The sequence below is a fragment of the Mustela putorius genome, unplaced genomic scaffold (genome assembly GCF_011764305.1).
Source record: "Mustela putorius furo isolate JIRA1106 unplaced genomic scaffold, ASM1176430v1.1 tig00000580_pilon_pilon_pilon, whole genome shotgun sequence".
Lineage (NCBI taxonomy): Eukaryota > Metazoa > Chordata > Mammalia > Carnivora > Mustelidae > Mustela > Mustela putorius.
In genome coordinates, this window is record NW_025421423.1 from 15,116,654 (window position 1) to 15,139,516 (window position 22,863).

Below are 22,863 nucleotides of genomic sequence, written 5' to 3' on the forward strand. Positions count from 1 at the left end.
AAAGAGACCCAAACAGATAAATGAGAATATAGTGTATGACATGGACAGTCTTTCCAAACATGGCAGGAAACTGGCTTATTTTTTAGGGGAAAAAAATTTACCATGTAAATTTAGCTTTATACCACATGTCAAGATGAATTCCAAATAGGTCTAAGTTTAAAAGTGAAAAGCAAAACTATTAAAAAGCATTACGGGGGGCGCCTGGCTGGCTCATTCAGTAGAGTATACGACTCCTGATCTCGGGGTCGTGAGTTCGAACCCCACAGTGGGTGCAGACCTAACCAAAAAAGAAACAGCAGCAACATTAGAAAATATTAAAGAATAAGAACTGATCTGATTTCAGGGCAGAGAAGGCTTTTCTTGGCATAAGCAGAGGAAGAAACCAAAAACGCACCAACAGAATTGATTACATGAAAACTTAAAATGTCTAATTGCTAAAAAGAATATTGACAAGAAAACTAACCAGAAAATAGCCTGGGGATTATAATATGTGTAAGAAAAGATTAATATCATTCACGTAGCCAAACTATTAAAATCAGTAAGAGAAAGGAGGTAATATAAACAAAAATGTGCTAAAATCCTCTAAAATATACCAAAAGGAACAAAGAGAACCAAAAATAGAAAATTATCTGCACCCAAACTAATAAAAGTCCCAACTTTATATAAACTTCAAGTAAATGGAAGGAATTCAGCCACACAAATAAATTAACATGAAGACACTGTGACGGTTCTCTCCTAATCCTTGGCACTTCCCCAGACAGACCATGCCACACGCTAAAGCCATGAGCAGCTGAAATGGACAGCAGAAGGAAAAATGGTGGCCACACCGTAAGTCATCAGCCATCACACGGCAGGCCGCATCTCCCCTACCGATGAAGTTACGAGGCACAGCCTTCCAGGGAGAAGGAACCATCTTCTTTCCATCTTTATATCCCCTCGATTCTATAATAAATATTCAACCTCAAATGATCACCGTGTTGTGTGCCCCAGTGGTTGAGCTGACATTGCTGCACACATTCTGCACACATTCTGCACAGGTCTTTGTGCATAATGAGTCAATAAATATTTGCTGAATTAAATTGTTATGTCACAGCATGCCCTTCCCACAGTCCTATCACACACAGAAACTCCGGTTTTGGGGGGTTACAGTGTAAAAAAAAAAAAAAATCCCATTCATATTTTGTGAAAACTAACACTAATACAAGAGAATAACAGTGTGCAGCCTGTTTTCCCCTGTGGTGTATCATCTATGCCTTCACGGGGCCTAGGCCCGGATGTAGATGCCTTCTCGTGAGGGAGCTGGGAGACACGTGCCCAACACAGATTCGTTGGGGGATTTGGGGTTTGATTTGTAGCTAAAAAGTACTTCAGGAGATCACTGGGGATGAGATGACCCACTGAGGTAATGAAGGGCATGTGTGCCTCTCTCCTGGCCTGATCTAACACTGGGTACCCACATGTCAAAACACCTATGATCATGAAAGACTTTGAGAGAGTCTGGACAAAGAGGGACCGCGCTGGGATCAAGGCCAGGGTCTGTCCTGACCTCTACCGCAGCTTCAGGCCCTGGGAACCAAGGGGCCCAGCAGGAATACATGTGGTACCCCGGAGCCAGCCTAAGCAGACAGGGTTGTCAGAGGACACAGGATTCCCCATCTTTGGATGGGCTGTGGGTTGCCAACAAAGGAAGAAGAACTCCTCCTGCAGAAGAACGCAGCAGACTTGGCCCCGCACAGTCCTTCCTGGGGGCTCCCAACAGTGGGGTGGGGAGGAGCATCAGAAGAGGGGCTGTGGTTCCCAGTTCTGCAGGCTGAATCAAAGCTCCCCTGACTGGAGCTGTCTCCATGAGGGGGACAGTCTGATAATGCTCGGGACACACGGGCATGTTTTTGAGCATCTCTGCTGAACAGCTGAAAAAGCACCTTCTCTTTTCCTTCTCGTGAATGCGGGCAGAGACAGGAAATGTCCCCTCTAGGTTGCCAGGCTTGGTACTGAGGGCAAACTCAGCAAGGACTGGTTTCTTTGACTTTTTTTTCTTCCCTCTTCTCCTTTGGCATTCTTGATCCTCTCTTTTTTTAATCTTTATTTTTATTTTATTTTATTTATTTATGAGAGAGAGAGAGAGAGCAAGGGTGAGAGAGCATGAACAAGGGGCAGAGGGGGAGGGAGAGTCAGACTGCCCCGCTGAGCACAGAGCCCGATGCGGGACTCAATCCCAGGACCCTGGGATCATAACCTAAGCCGAAGGCAGACGCTCAACCCACTGAGCCACCAGGCGCCCCTGGCACTCTCGATTCTATAATAAATATTCAACCTCAAATGGTCAGCGTGTTGTGCGCCCCAGTGGTTTAGCTGACATTTCTGCACACATTTGCTTTGTCTCTCTCTCTCTATGCACTTTCCCCTCCCTGGTTGTCTCTTGCTCCCTGTGGGAAGACAGTTTTGCCCACAAAAGATTTCTGACTTGGCCAGAAAATAGCAGAGCCAACGTGTGAAAGCTCTTCTGAGGGTGGAAGTTTGCTCTTCACCCTGCTCTGGAGGGAATATAAACGGTCGGGCTCTTCTGAAGAATTCAGCTCATGGGGCTCTACCTGAGGAAGCCTGTCACCCCCGAGGCAGAGACTCTACCAGAGGATCTGGTCCCACCCACGCCTCTGACCCTGTTCTCACTGGGACACTTGCCTCTATCCTTCAACATGCCTAGAACTTGTGCCCTCCTCTGAGGTCAGCGACGTATTTAAAGCGTTTATCTTCATCCTGTTCCCATCAGTAAGATTTAGTTTAATATAAGACATGTGGGAGGGATATTCCACTCACTTTTCTTCTGGGAAATCAGCTGCTGCGTTTTCCAGACCCAAATCCCTCGCCTCACATTTCTGGTAAAATTCAAAAGTTCACAGTTTTACTGAAACCAAGCCATATCTTAGGCAATCAGGCATACCTCTCTTCATAGCAACAGGAAAGGCTCTCTTTTCTCCCCTTTTATGAGAGGGCTTGGGTGGGTTCTTTTGGTTGGTTGGTTGGTTTTTACCCTTTAGAAGATCATAACAACTTGAATTTTTGCACTTTTTAAAAAATGTCAAATTCTTTAAAGTAGTGTAGAGTTGGAAAATACGCAGCCATTGTCTCAGTTTAGCTAAGGGTCTCAACAGACTTAAATAGCTCAACAGTGTCCCCTGGTGGCCATGGGCACAGGGCGTTTGCGCGACTGGGACTGTACTGTGCCTAGGAAACAAGGTAGAGGTGAGTGTGTTCTCAGAAGAAACTCTCCTCCCCAACTCAAAAAACCTGATATACTACTTCGAAACAGCAAACCATCCAAAACCCAACAAGGACCAAAGAACAGGAAACTAAACAGCTTTTCATTTGAAGCAGTCACCAGAAGAAGGAATGCCCAGCCGAACATTACTTCTCTTTCCAGCCCCAGTGTTGGGAATTTCTTTTGTTTGAAAGCCTTTCTTCACTAACCAGGCATCCCCTCAGCACCAACAGCACCCAGTGGCCACTCACGTAGCTGCGCTACGTGCCAGCCCTGTCTTTACATCTCTGCCTCTGAGGAGCCATTTTAGGAGGAGAGAAAGAAAATAAACAACTACATTAAAAAATGCAAGTTCTGGGGCGCCTGGGTGGCTCAGTGGGTTAAAGCCTCTGCCTTCAGCTCAGGTCATGATCCCAGGGTCCTGGGATCGAGCCCCACATTGGGCTCTCTGCTCCGCAGGGAGCCTGTTTCCTCCCCTCTCTCTCTCTGCCTGCCTCTCTGCCTACTTGTGATTTCTCTCTGTCAAATAAATAAAAAAATTAAAAAAAAAAAAAAAAAAAAGCAAGTTCCAACAACAAGTTCTGTGATGAATCTCAAATAGGACCCGCGGCTAGAGAGGGATGGGGTGGAGATGGAGGTTACTGGAGCAAGGACAGGCAGGGAGACCAACTCTAAGGTAATGACATTTGAGCAGAGACCTGGATGGTTATAAAGAAGCCACAAGCAGAGAGCACCCCAGGAAGAGTAAATAGTAGATGGAAAGTCCTGGATGCACAAACAGGTTTGACCTATCTAAGGAACATCAAGGAGGGCAGGGAGGCAGCAGATGCTTCGTGAGAAAGGAGGAAGAGTAGAGGAGATGAAGTCAGTGAGGAGGGTGGGAGTCAGGAACCTGAGTTCTATTCTAACACTAATGCAAACTCACTGGACAGTTTTCAGCTGGGGATAACATGTTCTTCTAGGCATTTTTTTTTTTAATCACTCTGACTCCTGAGTTATTGTCTTCACCGTACCTTGGTTGGGGAGAGGGGGAGACTAATGGGCACCCACCCATGAAAGCAGAAAGACTACTGCAAAGGTCCAAGCAAGAGGTGGCTGGCTTGGATAAGGTTGCTCTGTGGGGAAGGGAAAGGGGGAAGAAGTATTTGGATACAGAATATATTGTAGAAAGAAGCCAGTGGTGCTTGTTGACAGATCAGAAGTCAGTGGGGAGGGGCAGAATCTTTTGGCCTGAGCAACAAGTGAATAGGAATGCCAATACCCCAAGACAGAGAAGCCTGGCTGGAAAATGGCTTTGGAGGTGAGAGAAGAGTTGAGAAACCAGAATCCTCCTGGACTTGTCTATTGGGCGTGCAAGAGATGACTCAGAGATGTTTAAAAGGTGACTGGATATATGAGTGTGGCACTCAGGGGAGAGTCTGGGACTAGGATACATACTGGGAAATCTTCAGCATACAGGCAATATTTATAGCCAGGAAATGTATCGGCAGAAAGGATAGATAATGAAAAAGGAACAGGAGCAGGCAGAGAGGACATCGATTAAAGAGGATAGAGCCAGCAAGAAAGACTGAGAAGGAGGAGCCAGCAAGGCAGGGGGACCCCAAAGTCAAGCGTGTTTCAAGAATGAGAAAATGTCAGATGCTGGGGATGGGGGAGGGGAATCAGATACAAACAAAATGGTCCCGTGGATTTTGTAAGATGGAGACACTTTCAGTAAAGCAGCGTGGACGGGACAACCGCCTTCGGATTGGAACCAGTTAAAGGGAAAACAGGAAGTCAGGATGTGGGACCTACAGAACAGACACTTCTTTTAAGAAGTTTTACTGTAAAGGGGACGTTGAAAGAAGTAGCTGGAGGGAATATAGGATCAAAGGAAGTGTGTTTGTTTCTTTGTTTTCATTCAAAAAAAGGAGATACTATGACAGGCTCCACATGCTCGTGCAGTGCCGTGTTGGGACTATTTCTCTGTTGGGGGGGACACTGTGATTAGGCAGGAAAGGATGGGGTCCAACGCCCCTGGGGGTGGCGGGCACCTGAGCAGTGGGGATAGGAGAGAAGACAGAACACACGGTTCTGCACGCAGGGAGCAAGGGGAGCCTTGGGAGAGGCACGTCCTCACCTGATCACTTCCAAATGCTCCGGGAGGTCAGAAACAAGAAGCTCATACTCTGCGTTTCAGCACAGAGTGTGGGGGGAGTGGCAGGGGGAGCACCCCAGATTTGAGGAGCGACAATGAGAAGATGAGAGAAAAGTGAAATTGGGAGGAAACCAAAGTGCGGCTGCCAAGCACTGTTCCCTGAGAATAACGGACTCCTGAGGCACTCACGACAAAATGACGATTACACATAACTGAGAAGCCGTCATGAGGAACAATTCTTTTTAGGTCTCGAGTATGTTAACTATTTTAAATATCCGGAAGGAATGTAACCAGCGCTCACATACACGCTAGCCACATTTAACTCGCATTAGTATTTTGTCCTGACTACCTTTCTAAGAGAGAAGACATGACAGGTACGACCACAGGACCCTTTCATACCCCCCCCCTTCAGGTGTGTGCTACAACAGTGGGAAGCAATAGGGTTCCTCTTCCTCGGGGCCCGTCTACAGCTCTGTGGTGACTTCATTCATCCGAACGCTGCCATGCCCGATTTACCTGCAATGTGGGTTGTCAGCGGGAGGACCACGGGAAGTTGAGAAGACCAAGCCTGGATGCGGATGCTGTAGTTGGTGCCCGGACGCAGGTCCAGGCACATCTCAGGAGCCTGGCTGTGGGCAGTCATATTAAAGGTCATTTCCTGGGCAAATTCCTTCTGATACCATCTCTGGCCCCGAATGTAGAACTGAAACAGAGAGGTTCACTAGGTGAATGGTGAGCTTGGAAGGCTCCAAATGCCTGGGTACTTTCCCTTTTTCAGGAGCCATCATGCCCTCGAATCCAAAGTTCCTTCAGAAAGGGAAACAAAACAGCAAGCCAATCTCTCAGGCGTCACCCCCAAAACACCACCATGACAATAGGTGAGTACAATAAAGATATTTTGAAATCAAAATGTACAAAAGGCCGAGGCCCCAGTGCTAACCGTGTTCTCACGTGTACCACACACAACACAGAGAAGTCTGTTGGCAGGGGCAAGGCCACAAAACATTCTCCTAGAAGAAAATGCGGAATCTGAACTAAAGCTTCTCTAGAGCACGACCTGAGTGAGGGTACGCCTATCTGACCTGGCGAATGTCCTATCTGGCTTTGCTCCTCTGCCTGCCCCCTTCGTGTTTCGGGGATTTTTTTTTAACAATGCATTTTTAATTTTGGGAACAGAGTATTTGCCATTTGACGGCCACACGCCTTCCAATTTTGCTCTTCATTTTACAATACCTGACCTGGGCCCAGGCAAGCAACCGTGTCTTTGGGATCACGGAGCAACTTTCGACAGTAATGTGGTACCAAACTGCATCAAAATGGAGCCATTTATAGACAAAGCAGCACTTAATGCTTCATATAAAGCAATACACATTTTTAAAAGTTAAAATGCACATGAACTGCACAGATGTGCCTGCCCCCTTCGCCACATGCTCCTGTAACCCCCCAGCACCTGGCCCAGTAGACATACTTCTCTACCCACTTAATTTCTTCTAGCAGCAGCTCATCCCATGGTTTCCACCTTTCTTACTCACAACAACAATAGCTTCAAAAGTTCCCTATGACTCTCTAGACAACATGCCCAGACCCTGGTTAGAGACACTGGCCTGAAGAGGCACACCCAGGCAAAAGCCACGAGTTCCTTCCACTGATGCTGGGTGGACACTTGTTCGTGCACATCATGCCACGTGGACAAAGAAACTCTCACAGCTTACTCAGAAATCCCCAAGGTCTCATTCTTCAAATATGTAGTGGAAGTGCCCATTTTCTTGTTTTGGCTCACAATTCTTACCATAAATCTGCCATTGATAATAACAGCTATATAAGTAGATTTTTAGGTTTGCTGATATTTTTTTAAACCTCCTACACTAGACAACATCTACACATAGAGTTACATTCAGTCACTTACTAAATACATCTCCTCTGTATCAGCGGTCTTTGTACTTCTCCATCTCAAGCAGGTTTCGTTAAATACTGAAATGTTACCGATGATCTGTTTTACTGCAGGAGGGAAAGAATGAGAAATCAACTTACACTCGATACAAAAATACTACCTTCCACAGCGCACGCAACTCTTGATTTTGGGGCTGTGAGTCAGAAAATGTTGGGTGTAGGGATTATTTAAAAAATAAAATCTTTTAAAAATTACTATCTTTTTCCCCCCTTTTTCTTTTTTTTTTTTAAATTTTAAATTTTTTATTTTTTATAAACATATATTTTTATCCCCAAGGGTACAGGTCTGTGAATCGCCAGGTCTACACACTTCACAGCACTCACCAAAGCACATACCCTCCCCAATGTCCATAACCCCACCCCCCTTCTCCCAACCCCCTCCCCCCAGCAACTCTCAGTTTGTTTTGTGAGATTAAGAGTCACTTATGGTTTGTCTCCCTCCCAATCCCATCTTGTTTCACTTATTCTTCTCCTAAAAATTACTCTTTTTTAAAAAGACTTATTTATTTATTTGAGAGAGAGAGAGAAAGAGCATTTGGGGGGGAGGGGCAGAGAGAGAGGGCAAAAGAATCTTTTTAAGTAGACTCCACACTGAGTGTGGAGCCCAAAGAAGGACTCAATCCCAAAACCCTGAGATTACGACCTGAGCCAAAAACCAAGAGTTGGACACATAACCAACTGTGCCAGCCAAGCACCCCCCACAACAAAATACTACCTTTTAATCAAATCATATTCATAGGATGATTTCAGCAGTATTTAAATTTAGAAATGAGTGGTCACAGCACTTTTATATTTATGTAAATTCAGTCCTGAGAAAAGATTTAAAATCAAAAGATACCCAATCAGAAGATCCCTCTTAAAAATTACTTAAGGGGTGCCTGGGTGGCTCAGTGGGTTAAGGCCTCTGCATTCAGCTCAGGTCATGGTCCCAGGGTCCTGAGATCAAGCCCTGTACTGGACTTTCTGCTCATCAGGGAGCCTGCTTCCTCCCCTCTCTCTGCCTGCCTCTCTGCTTACTTGTGATCTCTGTATGTCAAATAAATAAATAAAATCTTTTAAAAAATTACTTAAATCCTTAAAAAAATTACTTAAATCCAGTACCCTGGTTTACTAGCCTAAAACTGCAACTCAGCCTTGGACAACCTCATTTATATAAATAAGTACTAATTTCGAATTCTCAGCTGGGAGCAACACTTGAGCAGAGAATTGAGAGGTGCTCTTTGAAGAAGTAAAAATGATTTGCTAAGAAGCTTCAGAGCAGGGGAGCTTGAGGGGGCTCAGTCAGTTGAGCATCCGACTCTTGGTTTTGACTCAGGTCATGATCTCAGGGTCACAAGATCGAGCCCCACATTAGACTCCCCACTGAGGTAGGGAGATTCTCTCCCTCTGCTCTCCCCCCCACTCAAGTTTTCTATCAAATAAGTAAACTTAAAAAAAAAAAGAAGTTTCATAGCAAAACTGCAATGATTAATAAATGATAAAGACAACTCCCAAAGCACATGAGGAAGGAAGTCTCATGGGAGCCAAGCCTTTATTGTGTAAGCCTCTGGCCTGACAGGTTCCTATAAATGAAGCCATGTTGGTAGAAATGCCCCTTCTTTATGGACTGGGCATATTTGCCCAGAGGAAACCTGTTGCACAGGTCAAAAGTTGTATTTCAAATGCTGTAAGACAGAGTAGATAAGAAAGTACTTGTGATTCAAAATAACGCAATCTCACCATTGGGTATAGGTGTTTATGAAACTTTCAAAACCAATAATCCTGGGGCACCTGGGTGGCTCAGTCAGTTAAGCATCCATCTTTAGTTCAGGTCATGATACTGGGGTCCTGGTATGGAGCCCTGTGTCAGGATCCCTGCTCAGCAGGAAGTCTGCTTCTCCCTTCCTCTCTGCCCCTCCCCCTGCAAATGCACTCTCACGCACTTGCGCTCTCTCTCCCCCTCGTGTGACACATGCGTGCTCTATCTCTCAAATAAATAAATAAAATCTTTTAAAATAAACAACAAAAACAAAAAACAAAAACCTCAATACTACTTAAACAGTTCCAGGGGATAGGCAATGGATAATTAATTAATTAACTAAACAGTTCTAGACCACCAAAAAAGGTAGAAAGCTTCCCAATTTATTTGTGATGACTAGATAACCCTCAACAATGCCAAAACTGCACAATGATGACACAAGCAATTATGAAACACACTATGTCAAACTCAATTATTAACATAAATGAAAAAATCTAAAATAAAATATTAGCAGATAGAAGTCAGCAGTATATTCAAAGAACAATACCCTGTGACCAAGGAAGATTTATTCCAGGAATATTATTAGAAAAGTTATTAATAGATTAAAAGGGAAAAGCCATATGGTTATTCTTACAAGTGTAATGGTTAATATATTTAGTATAGATTCTTGACTAAAAATCTTAGTTGGGATTTAATTGGATAGAAATGTCTTAACTTCAAAGAGTGTTTATCAGAAGCCACCATCCTGGGTAGTAAAACAATGAGGCAGTTTCTAGTAAAGTTAAGAACAATACAAGGATGCATGTTCTCATAGCTATTATCTAGCATTAGCTAGAAGATTCTAGACAACACGGAAAGAGGCAAGAACAAAATGAGCTATAAATACTAGGAAGAAAGGGAACAAATGATGCCACTGCCAGCAATGCTAACAGGATCCACTGAAAAACAAATATGAAGGAGTTTGAAAGCAATCTTAAAACAAATACAAATAATGGGACTTTGGCAAAGCATATCTGAATATAAGAACATAGAAAAACTAGTCGTTTTTGATGTATCTACAAGAACAAGTATGGTAGGCTGGAAACACCCCTCCAAAAATGTCCACATCCATCTGTGACCATGTTACCTTACAGGGCAGAAAGAATTCACAATGTGATTATGAGATTATTGGGATTATCTAGATGAACCTAACACAGTCCTTATAAGAGAGAGACAAAAAGATCAGAGTTAGAGAGTGATTTAAGGACAAAAGAAGCAGTTAAGCCAAGGAGCTTCAAAAAATGGAGGATGGGGCCACGAGACAAGGAATGTAGGTGAGATCTAGAAACTGGAAAGGACAAAGAAATGGATTCTCTTCTCTAGCCTTCAGAATGAACACAGGTCTGATGCTACTGTAGTTTTAACACGGTGGAACTGTTTCAGGTGTCTGACCTCTAGAAGTATAATAAATTCACGTTGTTTTAAGCCACTGAATTTGCACTTATTTATTATACTAGTGATAGGAAACTAAAACAACACATAAAATATAACAAAAAAGTGCAGCGCCCAGCCACCTTGAAGCACCCAACTACTGCAGTGCGCCACACCCGGCCAGCAGGTGCACGGAGGCCTCCACACGCTGCACCCAGCCTCATGCCCCCAGCAGCACCAGTTCACACCCCCTAGCTACCGCAGCACTTCAGGGAATCTGGCAGAGGACTAGCGACCCAGTGCGAATTTTGCTAACACCACCGCCTGCTCTCAAGTTCCCTGGAAGGCATGCCTATCCTGCCTAGGTCCCACTAACACCGCAGAGAACAAACACAGCCCACACTGGGCAGAGTCCATGCAGACAACCATGCTGAAAGGAAAAGTGACTCAGACAGAACAACAGGCTACACACACAGCAACACACATTGGATACTATCCTAAAGTGAACAGGGACACACTGCACTACGGAGCACTCCAAGTCATCTTCTTCATAAAGTCACTACTTTCAAGAGTTTAAGACATAGCTGACTTTCTTCAAAGTTGGTGGCATCACAATTCTGGACTTCAAGCTATATTACAAAGCTGTCATCATCAAGACAGTATGGTACTGGCACAAAAACAGACACAGAGATCAATGGAACAGAAGAGAGCCCAGAAATAGACCCTCAACTCTATGGTAAACTAATCTTTGACAAAGCAGGGTAGAATGTCCAGTGGAAAAAAGACAGTCTCTTCAACAGTGTTGGGAAAATTGGACAGTCACATGGAGAAGAATGAAACATTTCCTTATACCACACACAAAAATAGACTCAACATGGATGAAAGACCTCAATGTGAGAAAGGAATCCATCAAAATCCTGGAGAACACAGGCAGCAACCTCTTCAAGCTCACAAACAGCAACTTCTTCCTAGAAACATTGCCAAAAGCAAGGGAAGCAAGGGCAAAAATGAACTATTGGGACTTCATCAAGATCCAAAGCTTTTGCACAGCAAAGGAAACAAAACCAAAAAACAACTGACAGAATGGGAGAAGATATTCACAAATGACAATCAGATAAAGGGCTAGTATCCAAGATCTATAAAGAACTTATCAAACTCAACACCCAAAGAACAAATAATCAAGAAATGAGCAGAGGACATGAACAGACATTTCTGCAAAGAAGACATCTAGATGTCCAACAGACACATGAAAAAGTGCTCCACATCACTCGGCATCAGGGAAATACAAATCAAAACCACAATGCAATACCACCTCACACCAGTCAGAGTAGCTAAAATTAACAAGTCATGAAATGACAGATGGCAAGGATGCGGAGAAAGGGGAAACCTCTTACACTGTTGGTGGGAATGCAAGCTGGTGCAGCCACTCTGGAAAACAGTAAGGAGGTTCCTCCTTACTACCCTCTGACCCGGCAATAACACTACTGCATATTTACCCTTAAGATACAAATGTAGTGATCCGAAGGGGCACGTGCACCCAAACGTTTATAGCAGCAATGTCTACAATAGCCAAACTATGGAAAGAACTTAGATGTCCATCAACAGAATACTATGCAGCCATCAAAAGAAATGAAATCTTGCCATTTGTAACAACGTGGATGGAACTAGAGGGTATTATGCTGAGCAAAATAAGTCAATCAGAGAAAGATAATTATCATATGATCTCCCTGATATGAGGAAGTTGAGAGGCAGGGTAGGGGATTTTGGGGGGTAGGGAAGGAAAAAATGAAACAAGGTGGGATCAGGAGAGAGACAAACCATAAGAGACTCTTAATCTCACAAAATAGACTGAGGGTTGCTGGGGGGAGGACAGGTATGTAGAGGGTGGTGGGGTTATGGACATTGGGGAGGGTATGTGATATGGTGAGTATGCTATGAAATGTGTAAGCCCGACGATCCACAGATCTGTACCCCTGGGGCAAATAATATATTATATGTTAACAAAAATAATTAATCAAAAATAAAAATAAAAAGACATAGCTGACTTTCTTAACAGACGAAACAGACACAGAGATGCAGAAAAAATGATGAGAAAAAGGGACGCCTGGGTGGCTCAGTTGGTTAAGCCGCTGCCTTTGGCTCAGGTCATGATCCCAGGGTCCTGGGATCGAGTCCCGCATCGGGCTCCTTGCAGTGGGGAGCCTGCTTCTCTCTCTGCCTCTGCCTGCCCCTCTGCCTGCTGTGTTCTCCCACTCCCTCTCTCTCTGACAAATGGATAAATAAAATCTTTAAAAAAAAAATGATGAGAAAAAGAAATTTATCCCAAATGGAAGGAAAGGACAAGGCCACAGCCAGAGATCTAAACAAAACAAATATAAGTAACATGACTGATTGAGAATTTGAAGCAATGATCATAAGGATACTCACTGGACTTGGGAAAAGAGTGGAAGACATGAGTGAGACCCTTAAGCAGGGTTAAGAAATAACAAAGCAGAGATAAAGGACTCAATAAATGAAATGAGAAACACATTTGATGGCATGAACAGCAGAATGGAAGAAATAAAGGAATGAATTAGTGACCTGGAAGACAGAGTAATGGGAAGTAATCAAGCTGAACAAAAGAGAGAAAAAATAATTATGCAAAATGGTAACAGACTTAGGGAACTCAGTGATTCCATCATACGTAATGACATTTGTGTCATAGGAGTCCCAGAAGAAGAAGAGAAAGGGGACAGAAAATTTATTTGAAGAAATAATAACTAGGGGCACCTGGGTGGCTCAGTCGGTCAAGCTTGCAGCTCGGCTCATGATCCCAAGGTCCTGGAATTGAGACCTGCATCAGGCTCCCTGTTCAGTGGGGAGTCTGCTTCTCCATTTCCCTCCAACCCTGCTCATGCTCTCTTACTCACTATCTCTCTCTCTCAAATAAATAATCTTGAAGTAAGGAAGGAAAAGAAATAATAACTGAAAAATTCCCCAACCTGGCAAAGGAAACAGATACCCAGATCCAGAAGGCACAGAGAACTCCAATTAAAATTAACAAAAGCAGACCCACACCAAGAAAGATTGTAATTAAATATCAAAATATAGTGACAAAATTTTTTTAAAGCAACAACAACAAAGAAGACAGTAACTTACAAGGGAAAATCCATAAGGTTGCAGAAGATTTTTCAAGAAACTTTGAAGGCTGAAAGGGAATGGCATGATATATTCAAAGTGCTCAATGGGGAAAGTCTGTGGCAAAAAATACTCTATCCAAAAGCCTACCATTCAGAATAGAAAAAGAAATAAAGGATTTCCCAGACAAACAGAAACTAAAAGAGCTTGTGACCACTAAACCAGCCCTGCAAGAAATATTAAAGGGGATTCTTTGAGTGGAAAGGAGACCAAAAGTGACAGTATAAAGGTAGAAAACACAAAAGCAGTAATAATGAATATTTCTATAAAAAATGAGTCAAAGAACTCACTAAATAAAAGAATATAATATATAATAACATATATCTAAAACATGAGAGAGGAGAAAAGACTGGGTTCAAACTTGAGCAAACTTCAACTTAATATAGACTGCTATGGGCAGAAGACATTATATACAAACCTAATATAATATAACAAAAACCATAATAAACATGCAAAGAATAAAAAGGAAGAAATCTAACTATATTACTAAAGAAAACCAGTAAACCAGGAAAGAGAGAGAGAAGAGAAACCGAGAGAAAAGTATCAGAAAAAAGCTTCAGAAAGAACAAAAAAAGTAATAAAATGGCAATAAATACATATCTTTCAATAATTACTTTGGGGTCGCCTGGGTGGCTCAGTGCGTTAAGCCGCTGCCTTCAGCTCGGGTCATGATCTCAGGGTCCTGGGATCGAGCCCTACATCGGGCTCTCTCCTCAGCGGGGGGCCTGCTTCCCTTCCTCTCTATCTCCCTGCCTCTGTCTACTTGTGATCTCTGTCTGTCAAATAAATAAATAAAATCTTTAAAAAATAATAATAATTACTTTGAATGTAAATAGACTAAACACTCTAATCATAAGACATAGGGTGACAGAATGAATTTTTTTAAATCTATATGGTGCCTGCAAGAGATTCATTTCACACCTAAAGACAGCTACAGATTGAAAGTAAAGGGATGGAGAAACATCTATCATGCAAATGGATATCAAAAGAAAGCTGGAGTAGCAATATTTAAATCAGACAAAATAGACTTTAAAACAAAGACTATAATAAGAGACAAAGAAGGAAACTATATAATAATAAAGGGGACAAACAAGAAGATATAACAACTGTAAATATTTATGCACTCAACATGGGAGCACTCAAATACATGAAACAGTTACTAACAGACATAAAGGAGCTAATCAGTAATAATAATAGTAAAAGTAACAGTAACAGTAAAGGGCTTTAACAGTCCACTTACATCAACAGACAGATCATCTAAATAGAAAATCAACAAAGAAACAGTGGCTTTGATTGACATACTGGAAGAGAAGGATTTAACAGATATATTCAGAACAGTCCATCCTAAAACAACAGAGTACACATTCTTTGCACGTGAACATTCTCCAGAACAGATGGCATATTAGGCCACATAACCAGCCTCAATGAACTCAAAAACACTGAAGTGATACCATGCATCTTTTCTGATCACAACACTAGGAAACTATAAGTCATAAGAAAAAATAAGAAAAAATCTGGAAAGACCACAAATGAATCGAGGTTAAATAACATGGTACTAAACAATGAATGGGTCAACAAGGAAATAAAGGAAGAAATAAAAAGCACATGGAAACAAATGAAAATGAAAAAAGATCCAAAACCTTGGGATGCAGTCAAAGCAATTCTAAGCGGGAAATGTATAGCAATGCAGACCTACAAGAAAAACCTCACATAAACAAACTAATACCTTATACCTAAAGGAGCTAGAAAAAGAACAACCAACAAAACCTAAAACCAGCAGAAAGAAGGAAATAAATATGAGAGCACAGGGCACTTAGGTAGCTCAGTTGGTTAAGTGTCTGACTTTTGATTTCGGCACAGGTCATGATCTTAGGGTTCTGAGATTGAGCCCCATGTCAGATTCCATGCTCAGTATGGATCCTGCTTAAGATTCTCTCTCTCTCTCCCTCTTCCTCTGCCTCCCCGCCCTGCCCATGCATGTTCTCTCTCTCTCTCTTTTTCTCTTGCTCTCTCATTCTCTCTCTCTTAAAAAAATTTTAAAATAAAGATGAGAGCAGAAATAAATGATAGAAAAACAACCAAAAACCCCCACAATAGAACAGATCGATGAAACCAAGAGCTGGTTCTCTAAACAAAACAAAACAAAATTGATAAACCTCTAGCCAGATTTATCAAGGCAAAAAAAAAAAAAAAAAAAGGAGAAAAGACTTAAATAAATAAAATCACAAATGAGAGAGAGAGGAGAAGTAACAAGATCCAGATCCAGAAAGCACAGAAGGCACAGCCAACATCACAGAAATACAAACAGGTGGAAGAGAAATTTATGAAAAACTATACGCCAATAAATTGGACAACCTAGAAGAAATGGATGAATCCCTAAAAATATGTAAACTACCACAACTTGAAACAGGAATAAAACCAAAATTTGAACAGACCAATAACCAGCCACGAAATTGAATCAGTAATCAAAAAGCTCCCAACAAATGAAAATCCAGGACTGGCTGACGTCATAGGTAAATTCTACCAAATATTTAAAAACAAATTAATACCTATTCTTCTCAAACTCTTCCAAAAAGTAGAAAAGTAAGGAAAACTTCCAAATTCATTCTATGAGGCCAGTACCATCCTGATAAAAACTGGATAACAACACCACAAAAGAAAGACAACTATAGGCCAATATCCCTGATGAACATAGATACAAAATCCTCAACAAAACACTAGCAAACTGAATCCAAGAATACATTAAAATAGTCATTCACCACAATCAAGGGGGATTCATGCCCAACATGCAAGCATGGTTCAATAGTCAAATATCAATTGATGTGATACATCACATCAATAAGAGAAAGAATAAGAATCATATGATCACTTCAATAGATGCAGAAAAAGTATTTGACAAATATGTCCTTTCATGACAAAAATCCTCAACAAAGGCCTAGAGGGAACATACCTCAACTTAGTAAAGGCCTTATATGAAAAACTCACAGCTAACATCATCCTTAATGGAAAAACACTGAGAGCCTTTCCCTTGAGGTTAGGAACAAGACAAGGATGCCCACTCTCAACACTTTTATTCAATACAGTACTGGAAATCCTAGTCACAGCAATCAGACAACAAAAAGAAATATTAAGCATCCAAACTGGTAAGGAAGAAGTAAAACTTTCACTATTTTCAGATGGCATAATACTATATATAGAAAACCTTAAAGACTCCACCAATAAAACTGTTAGAACAGATCAACAAACTAAGTAAAGTTGCAAAAATCAATGTATGGAAATCAGTTACATTTCTATACACCAATAATGAAGCAGCAGAAAGAGAAATTAAGAAAACTATCCCATTGATAATTGCACCAAAAATAACTAGATACCTAGGAATAAACCTAACCGAAGAGGTGAAAGACTTGTACTCTGAAAACCAGAAAATACTGATGAAAAAAATATAAGTTGGGGCACCTGTGTGGCTCAGTGGGTTAAGCCTCTGCCTTCAGCTCAGGTCATGATCTCAGGGTCCTGGGATGGAGCCCCACATCGGGCGCTCTGCTCAGCAGGGAGCCTGCTTCCCCCTCTCCCTCTGCCTGCCTCTCTGCCTACTTGTGATCGCTGTCTGTCAAATAAATAAATAAAATCTCTTTTTAAAAATGTAAGTTAACACAAAGAAATGGAAAGACATTCCATGCTCATGGATTGGAAGAACAAATATCATCAAAATGTCTATTCTACCCAAAGGATCTACACATTTAATGGAACCCCAACAAAATGCCAACAGCAGTTTTCACAGAACTAGGACAATTCTAAAATTTGCATGAAACCACAAAAGACCCCAAATAGCCAAAGCAATCTTGAAAAAGAAAAGCAAAGCTGGAGACATCACAATTCCAGACTTCTATGATATTGGCCAAAAATGGATGCAGAGATCAATGGAACTGAATAAAATACCCAGAATTAAACCCACAATTTTATGATCAATTCAACTTTGACAAAGGAGGAAAGAATCTACAATGGGAAAAGGACAGTCTCTTCAACAAATTGTGTTGGAAAAATTGGATAGCAACATGCATAAGAAAGAAACAGGACCACTTTACTAAAACAATAATAAAAACTAAAATTAAAATTAAAAATGTAAAAAAGAATTTATAAAAGTATTTAAAATTTGGGGCGCCTGGGTGACTCAGTGGGTTAAAGCCTCTGCCTTTGGCTCAGGTCGTGATCTCAGGTCCTGGGATCAAGCCCTGCATCGGGCTCTCTTCTGGCGGGGAGCCTGCTTCCTCCTCTCTCTCTGTCTGCCTCTCTGCCTGCTTGTGATCTCTCTCTCTCTCTGTCAAATAAATGAATATAATCTTTAAAAAAATATTTAAAATTTTATAAAATTAAAAATGAATAAATTCAAAGGGAATGGAAGACATGAAACCATCAAAATCCTAGAGGAGAACACAGGCAGCAACCTTTTTGACATTGGCTGTTGCAACTTTTTTCTAAAATGTCTCCTGAGGCAAGAGAGACAAAGGCAAAAAATAAACTACTGGGACTACATCAAAATAAAAAGCTGCTTCGCAGCGAAGGAAACAACAAAACTAAAAGGCAACTTACAGAATGGGAGAAGATAGTTGCAAATGACATATCCAGTAAAGGGTTAGTATCCAAAATATAAAAAGAACTTATAAAACCCAACACCCCAAAACCAAATAATCCAATTTAAAAATGGGCAGAAGACATGAACAGATATTTCCACAAAGAAGAAATACAGATGGCAAACAGACACATGAAAAGATGTTCATCATCACTTCACTTACATCAGGGAAATGCAAATCAAAACCACAACAAAATATCACATTACATCTGTCAGAAGGGCTAAAATCAGCAACACAAGAAACAACAGTTTTGTTGTTGGGGAGGATATGAAGAAAAAGGAACACTCATGCACTGTTGTTGGGAATGCACATGGGTGCAGCCACTGTGGAAAACTGTATGAAGGTTCCTCAAAAGTTAAAAAACTACCTTAGGATCCAGCAATCACACTACTGGTATTTACCGAAAGAAAACAAAAACACTAATTCAAGGGGATGCGTGCACCCCTATGTTTATAGTAGCATTACCTACAACAGCCAAATTATGGAAGCAGGCCAACTGTCCACCCATTGATGAATGGATAAAGAAGATGTGGTGTATATACACAATGGATTATTACTCGGCCATAAAAATGAATGAAATCTTGGGATGCCTGGGTGGCTCAGTCGTTAAGCAACTGCCTTCAGCTTGGGTCATGATTCCAGTGTCCTGGGATCAAGCCCTGCGTTGGGCTTCCTGCTCAGCGGGAAGCCTGCTTCTCCCTCTCCTGCTCCCCCTGCTTGTGTTCCCTCTCTCGCTGTGTTTCTCTCTGTTAAATAAATAATAAAATCTTTTAAAAAAAAATGAATGAAATCTTGCCATTGGTGACGACATGGGTGGAGCTAGAGTGTATTATGCTGAGCAAAATAAACCAATCAGAGAAACAAATACCATAGGATTTCACTCCTGTGTGGAATTTAAGAAACAACAAATGAGCAAAGGGAAAAGAAAGAGAGAGAAACAAATGAAAAAACAGATTCTTATTTTAAAAGATTTTATTTATTTATTTAACACAGAGAGATCACAAGTAGGCAGAGAGGCAGGCAGAGAGAGAGAGAGAAGTAAGCAGGCTCCCTGCCGAGCAGAGAGCCCGATGTGGGGCTGGATCCCAGGACCCAGAGATCATGACCTGAGCCGAAGGCAGAGGAGAGGCTTAACCTACTGAGTCACCCAGGCGCCCCACGAAACAGATTCTTAACTACAGAAAACAAATTGATGGTTACCAGAGGGGAGTTGGGGGGGGGCATGAGGGAAATAGGTGATGAGCCCTGGCTGATGCGTATAGAATTGCTGGATCACTGTATTGTAAACTGTAACTAACTAAAACTGTTAACGAACTAAAATTAAAATTAGAACTTTTAAAAAATGAAATGAAATGAAAAGGTCCCTGGCCACGAGAAAAGAAACCACACACAAACTTCAAATAAGTAGAACAGAAAGAGAATAGAAAGACATCAAACTAGAAATGTCCGAGACTTATGAAGATATTTTTTTTCTAAAAGACAGGAAAGAAAACAATAGAGAAATGCCACATCCATGAATGGAAAGACTCAAAAGTGAACCTTCCTGGAACACGTTAAGTTCACATGTTCATTCAGTGACTGAGGAAGTGCTTACCATGCACCAGCATGCTTTGGGGGCTAAGAACAAAGTGCGGGGGGAAAAAGTCCCTGAATGGGGGCGCCTGGGTGGCTCAGTGGGTTAAAGCCTCTGCCTTCAGCTCAGGTCATGATCTCAGGGTCCTGGGATCGAGCCCCGCATCGGGCTCTCTGTTCGGCAGGGAGCCTGCTTCCCCCTCTCTCTCTGCCTGCCTCTCTGCCTAGCTGTGATCTCTCTCTCTGTGTCAAATAAATAAATAAAATCTTTAAAAAAAAAAAAAAGTCCCTGAATGTCAGGGAACTCATCCTTGTGAAAAAGGCAGAAAATAAGTAAGTAAACATATAAATAAAAAATATAATCTCGTGGCGCTGGGAAAGAATGAACAAAAGCATTGCAGGGGGATAGAAATCATGGCCAGGGAAAGCTCCCTGCGGAGATGGTTTGCGAGCCAAGAACTGAGGAGTGTGAGTGAGTCACCAAGAATGGAGGATAAGGGCTAAGAGGGAGCTCCAAGGTCAACATCCCAGATGCAGGAATCACCTTGTCACACTCACAGAAGAGAAAGCAATTACTGCTAAGATTCTTTGAAAGGACTAATGAGAACAGCAAGAAAAAAACTGTATTAAAAATATTGGAAGAGGCCATAACCAGGTACTGGTACCTATTACAAAGTTACAACAGAGTTTCTCAATCTTTTATCATTACAGTCCCCCAAGAAGACTTTCAAAACATTCCCCCCCCCAATCTCTCACCTTTTATAAAATGTCAATACCCCCAATATGTTCTATGTTTCTTGTGTACTATATGTTTATCTATATATAAAAAGAATATTTTCTTGCCCCTTAAGAACCAATTTTTGCCCCTTTGTGAGTGATTTTGCCTCCTAGGGGTGATACCATGCCTACTGAGAATGTGTTAGAGCGATTAAATGAAACCATCTCACTGGTTAAATTCAGTTCCCTCTTGGTGGGAAAGCGACTCTCACCCTAAGTCTCTTCCCCTCCCACTTCACTGGGGAGTTATGGTTTGAACCACAGGCAGCTCGAACCCCTGATATGTTCGCTGGGGAGAAAAGGATCCCCGACAGAGCTAGTCCTAAATCCATTCCTACCCTGTTCTCTGACCCTTCGCTACAAAAAGTACACGCCCTGTCCCCCATACAGATATTCCTTCCCCGGCTCACTTTTAGAGGGTCACTCTGCCTCCTCTTTCTCTCCTTTCCCCACCCAGAAGGCCCATCTCATCCAGAATCCTGAAGCTGAAAAACCAGACTTGTGAGAATGCCTCCGAGAAGAAAAAAGCTGGCTCTTGGTTCATGGAGTTATTTGAAATTTTGTTTCTGCTTCGCTCATGTCTGGAGCAAGTCTGTCCAAAGCCGATCATTACTTCCTCTGGGCTCCCACTGCCCCTTCAAGTACTACAATTACACATTATGCGCTATATTATTATTGATCGTATCGCCCCACTGAACCGAGAGCTCCTTGAGAGGAGAGACTGATGCCTCACTCATGTCTCGCTCATCTCAGCCCTCTTCATGTCCTGGGTGATGGCAGGCACAGCACTCCTGGTTGTTTCAATGTAAACAAGCAGCAATAAGGAGGAAACTGAGCGACTGAGAGCATAGTAACTCAATGAAATACAAGTGCTCCGTATAAGGCATGGTTCAGCCCTTACTATGTATTTATTCTAGAAAAGGAGTTACACCTTCTGTCAGTATAACAAAAACACAAGCGCATATATAACATCTGTAATAAAGTAAATTTAGGTAACATTTAACATTTTGTAGATGCTAATTGTGCCTTGGGTACTGTGCTGGTTCCCTATAACCCACTTAGTTTCGCAAGAAACCCCTTACACAGGCACTGTTATTCCCATTTTACAGTTAAAGCAACTTAGTCACATAAAGGTTAAGTAATTTGCCCAAAGGCACACAGATAACAAGAGATCTGAGATTTGAATTAGATAGCCTGACTCCAGAGTAACTGTGCCAAGCTATTATTGCTTCTACACTTTGTCCTGAAGCAGGGTATAAGAATTCAGAAAGAAGACCTATTTTCAGTTGGACAGACTGTGGAAGAGGGGATGAAGGGAATATTAAGAACTGAAGAAAAATGGGGAGGGGATTTCAGGTGGAGGACATAGCGTGTACAAAGATACGGGGGTAGAAAAGTTAGCCCTTCAGTTATTCCAGATTAGCGCTGCAATTTGTTCAAGGATGGTGGTGGTGGGTTAAATCCAAATCTTTCAAGAGTATTTCCCACAACACTCTTCAGATCAACAAGGACAAATACATCAACATAAAACCAGTGCTGTCATCATAACCAAAAGACAGAGAATATAAGAAAATTTAAATTGCCTTTTAATGGAAGAATAAATACCAAGTTCTAGCAAAGCTGTTTCTCAACCTCCCACAAGTCACTGTCAGAGGGCACTAGAAGAGCATGGGAAAGAGAAGAGGGAAACAAAAGGGTCTGAACATGTGCTTGACTCACTCCCAGAAAGAGAAATTCCACCTGCAGCATGGAAAGACTGAAAAGAAGATCTGGTATACCAGGGTACTGACTACAAGCAAAGGATGAAAGTCTAGGAGGCTTAAGGTAGTCGTATGAGAAAGGCATTGTTTCTGGGAAAGCAGGTGACTAAGTGGAAAGAACTGGTATTCTGTGGAGACTAAGTACTGATGGGGAAAAGAAGCAAGAGGGGAATGCAATAGCCTACAAAGCAAGAGAGAACCCCAAAATAAAAGAATATACCATTCTTTCCTTCTCTCCCCGAAAACCAAAATATCCTTTAAAGGAACTGTACTTCATTAAATGACAGAAGAGGGCACTCTTAACCTAGAAATATTATTAACCATTCTAAACTATGGAATTCATATATAAAAGAAGTGTTCATTGAAAAGAAAGATAGAAAGAGAAAAGATTAAAAAAAAGAAGAAGGAAAGAAAGCCAGCCAAGATGATAATCAAAACATCTCACTTTGTGA

The 22,863-nt window shown here is 41.8% G+C and overlaps 1 protein-coding gene across 6 annotated transcripts in view; it reads right to left on the reverse strand.

Moving 5' to 3' along the window:
* SUSD1 (sushi domain containing 1) overlaps positions 1-22,863 on the reverse strand; it is a 137,028-nt gene that overhangs the window by 25,088 nt on the left and 89,077 nt on the right. For all 6 annotated transcript variants that reach the window (XM_045081707.1, XM_004747806.3, XM_045081706.1 and 3 more), the window contains exons 11-12: positions 7,303-7,394; positions 5,913-6,099 (exon numbers count right to left, since the gene is read on the reverse strand). In XM_045081707.1, coding sequence (XP_044937642.1) covers positions 5,913-6,099; positions 7,303-7,394 — 279 coding nt within the window. The remainder of the gene's footprint in view (positions 1-5,912; positions 6,100-7,302; positions 7,395-22,863) is intronic.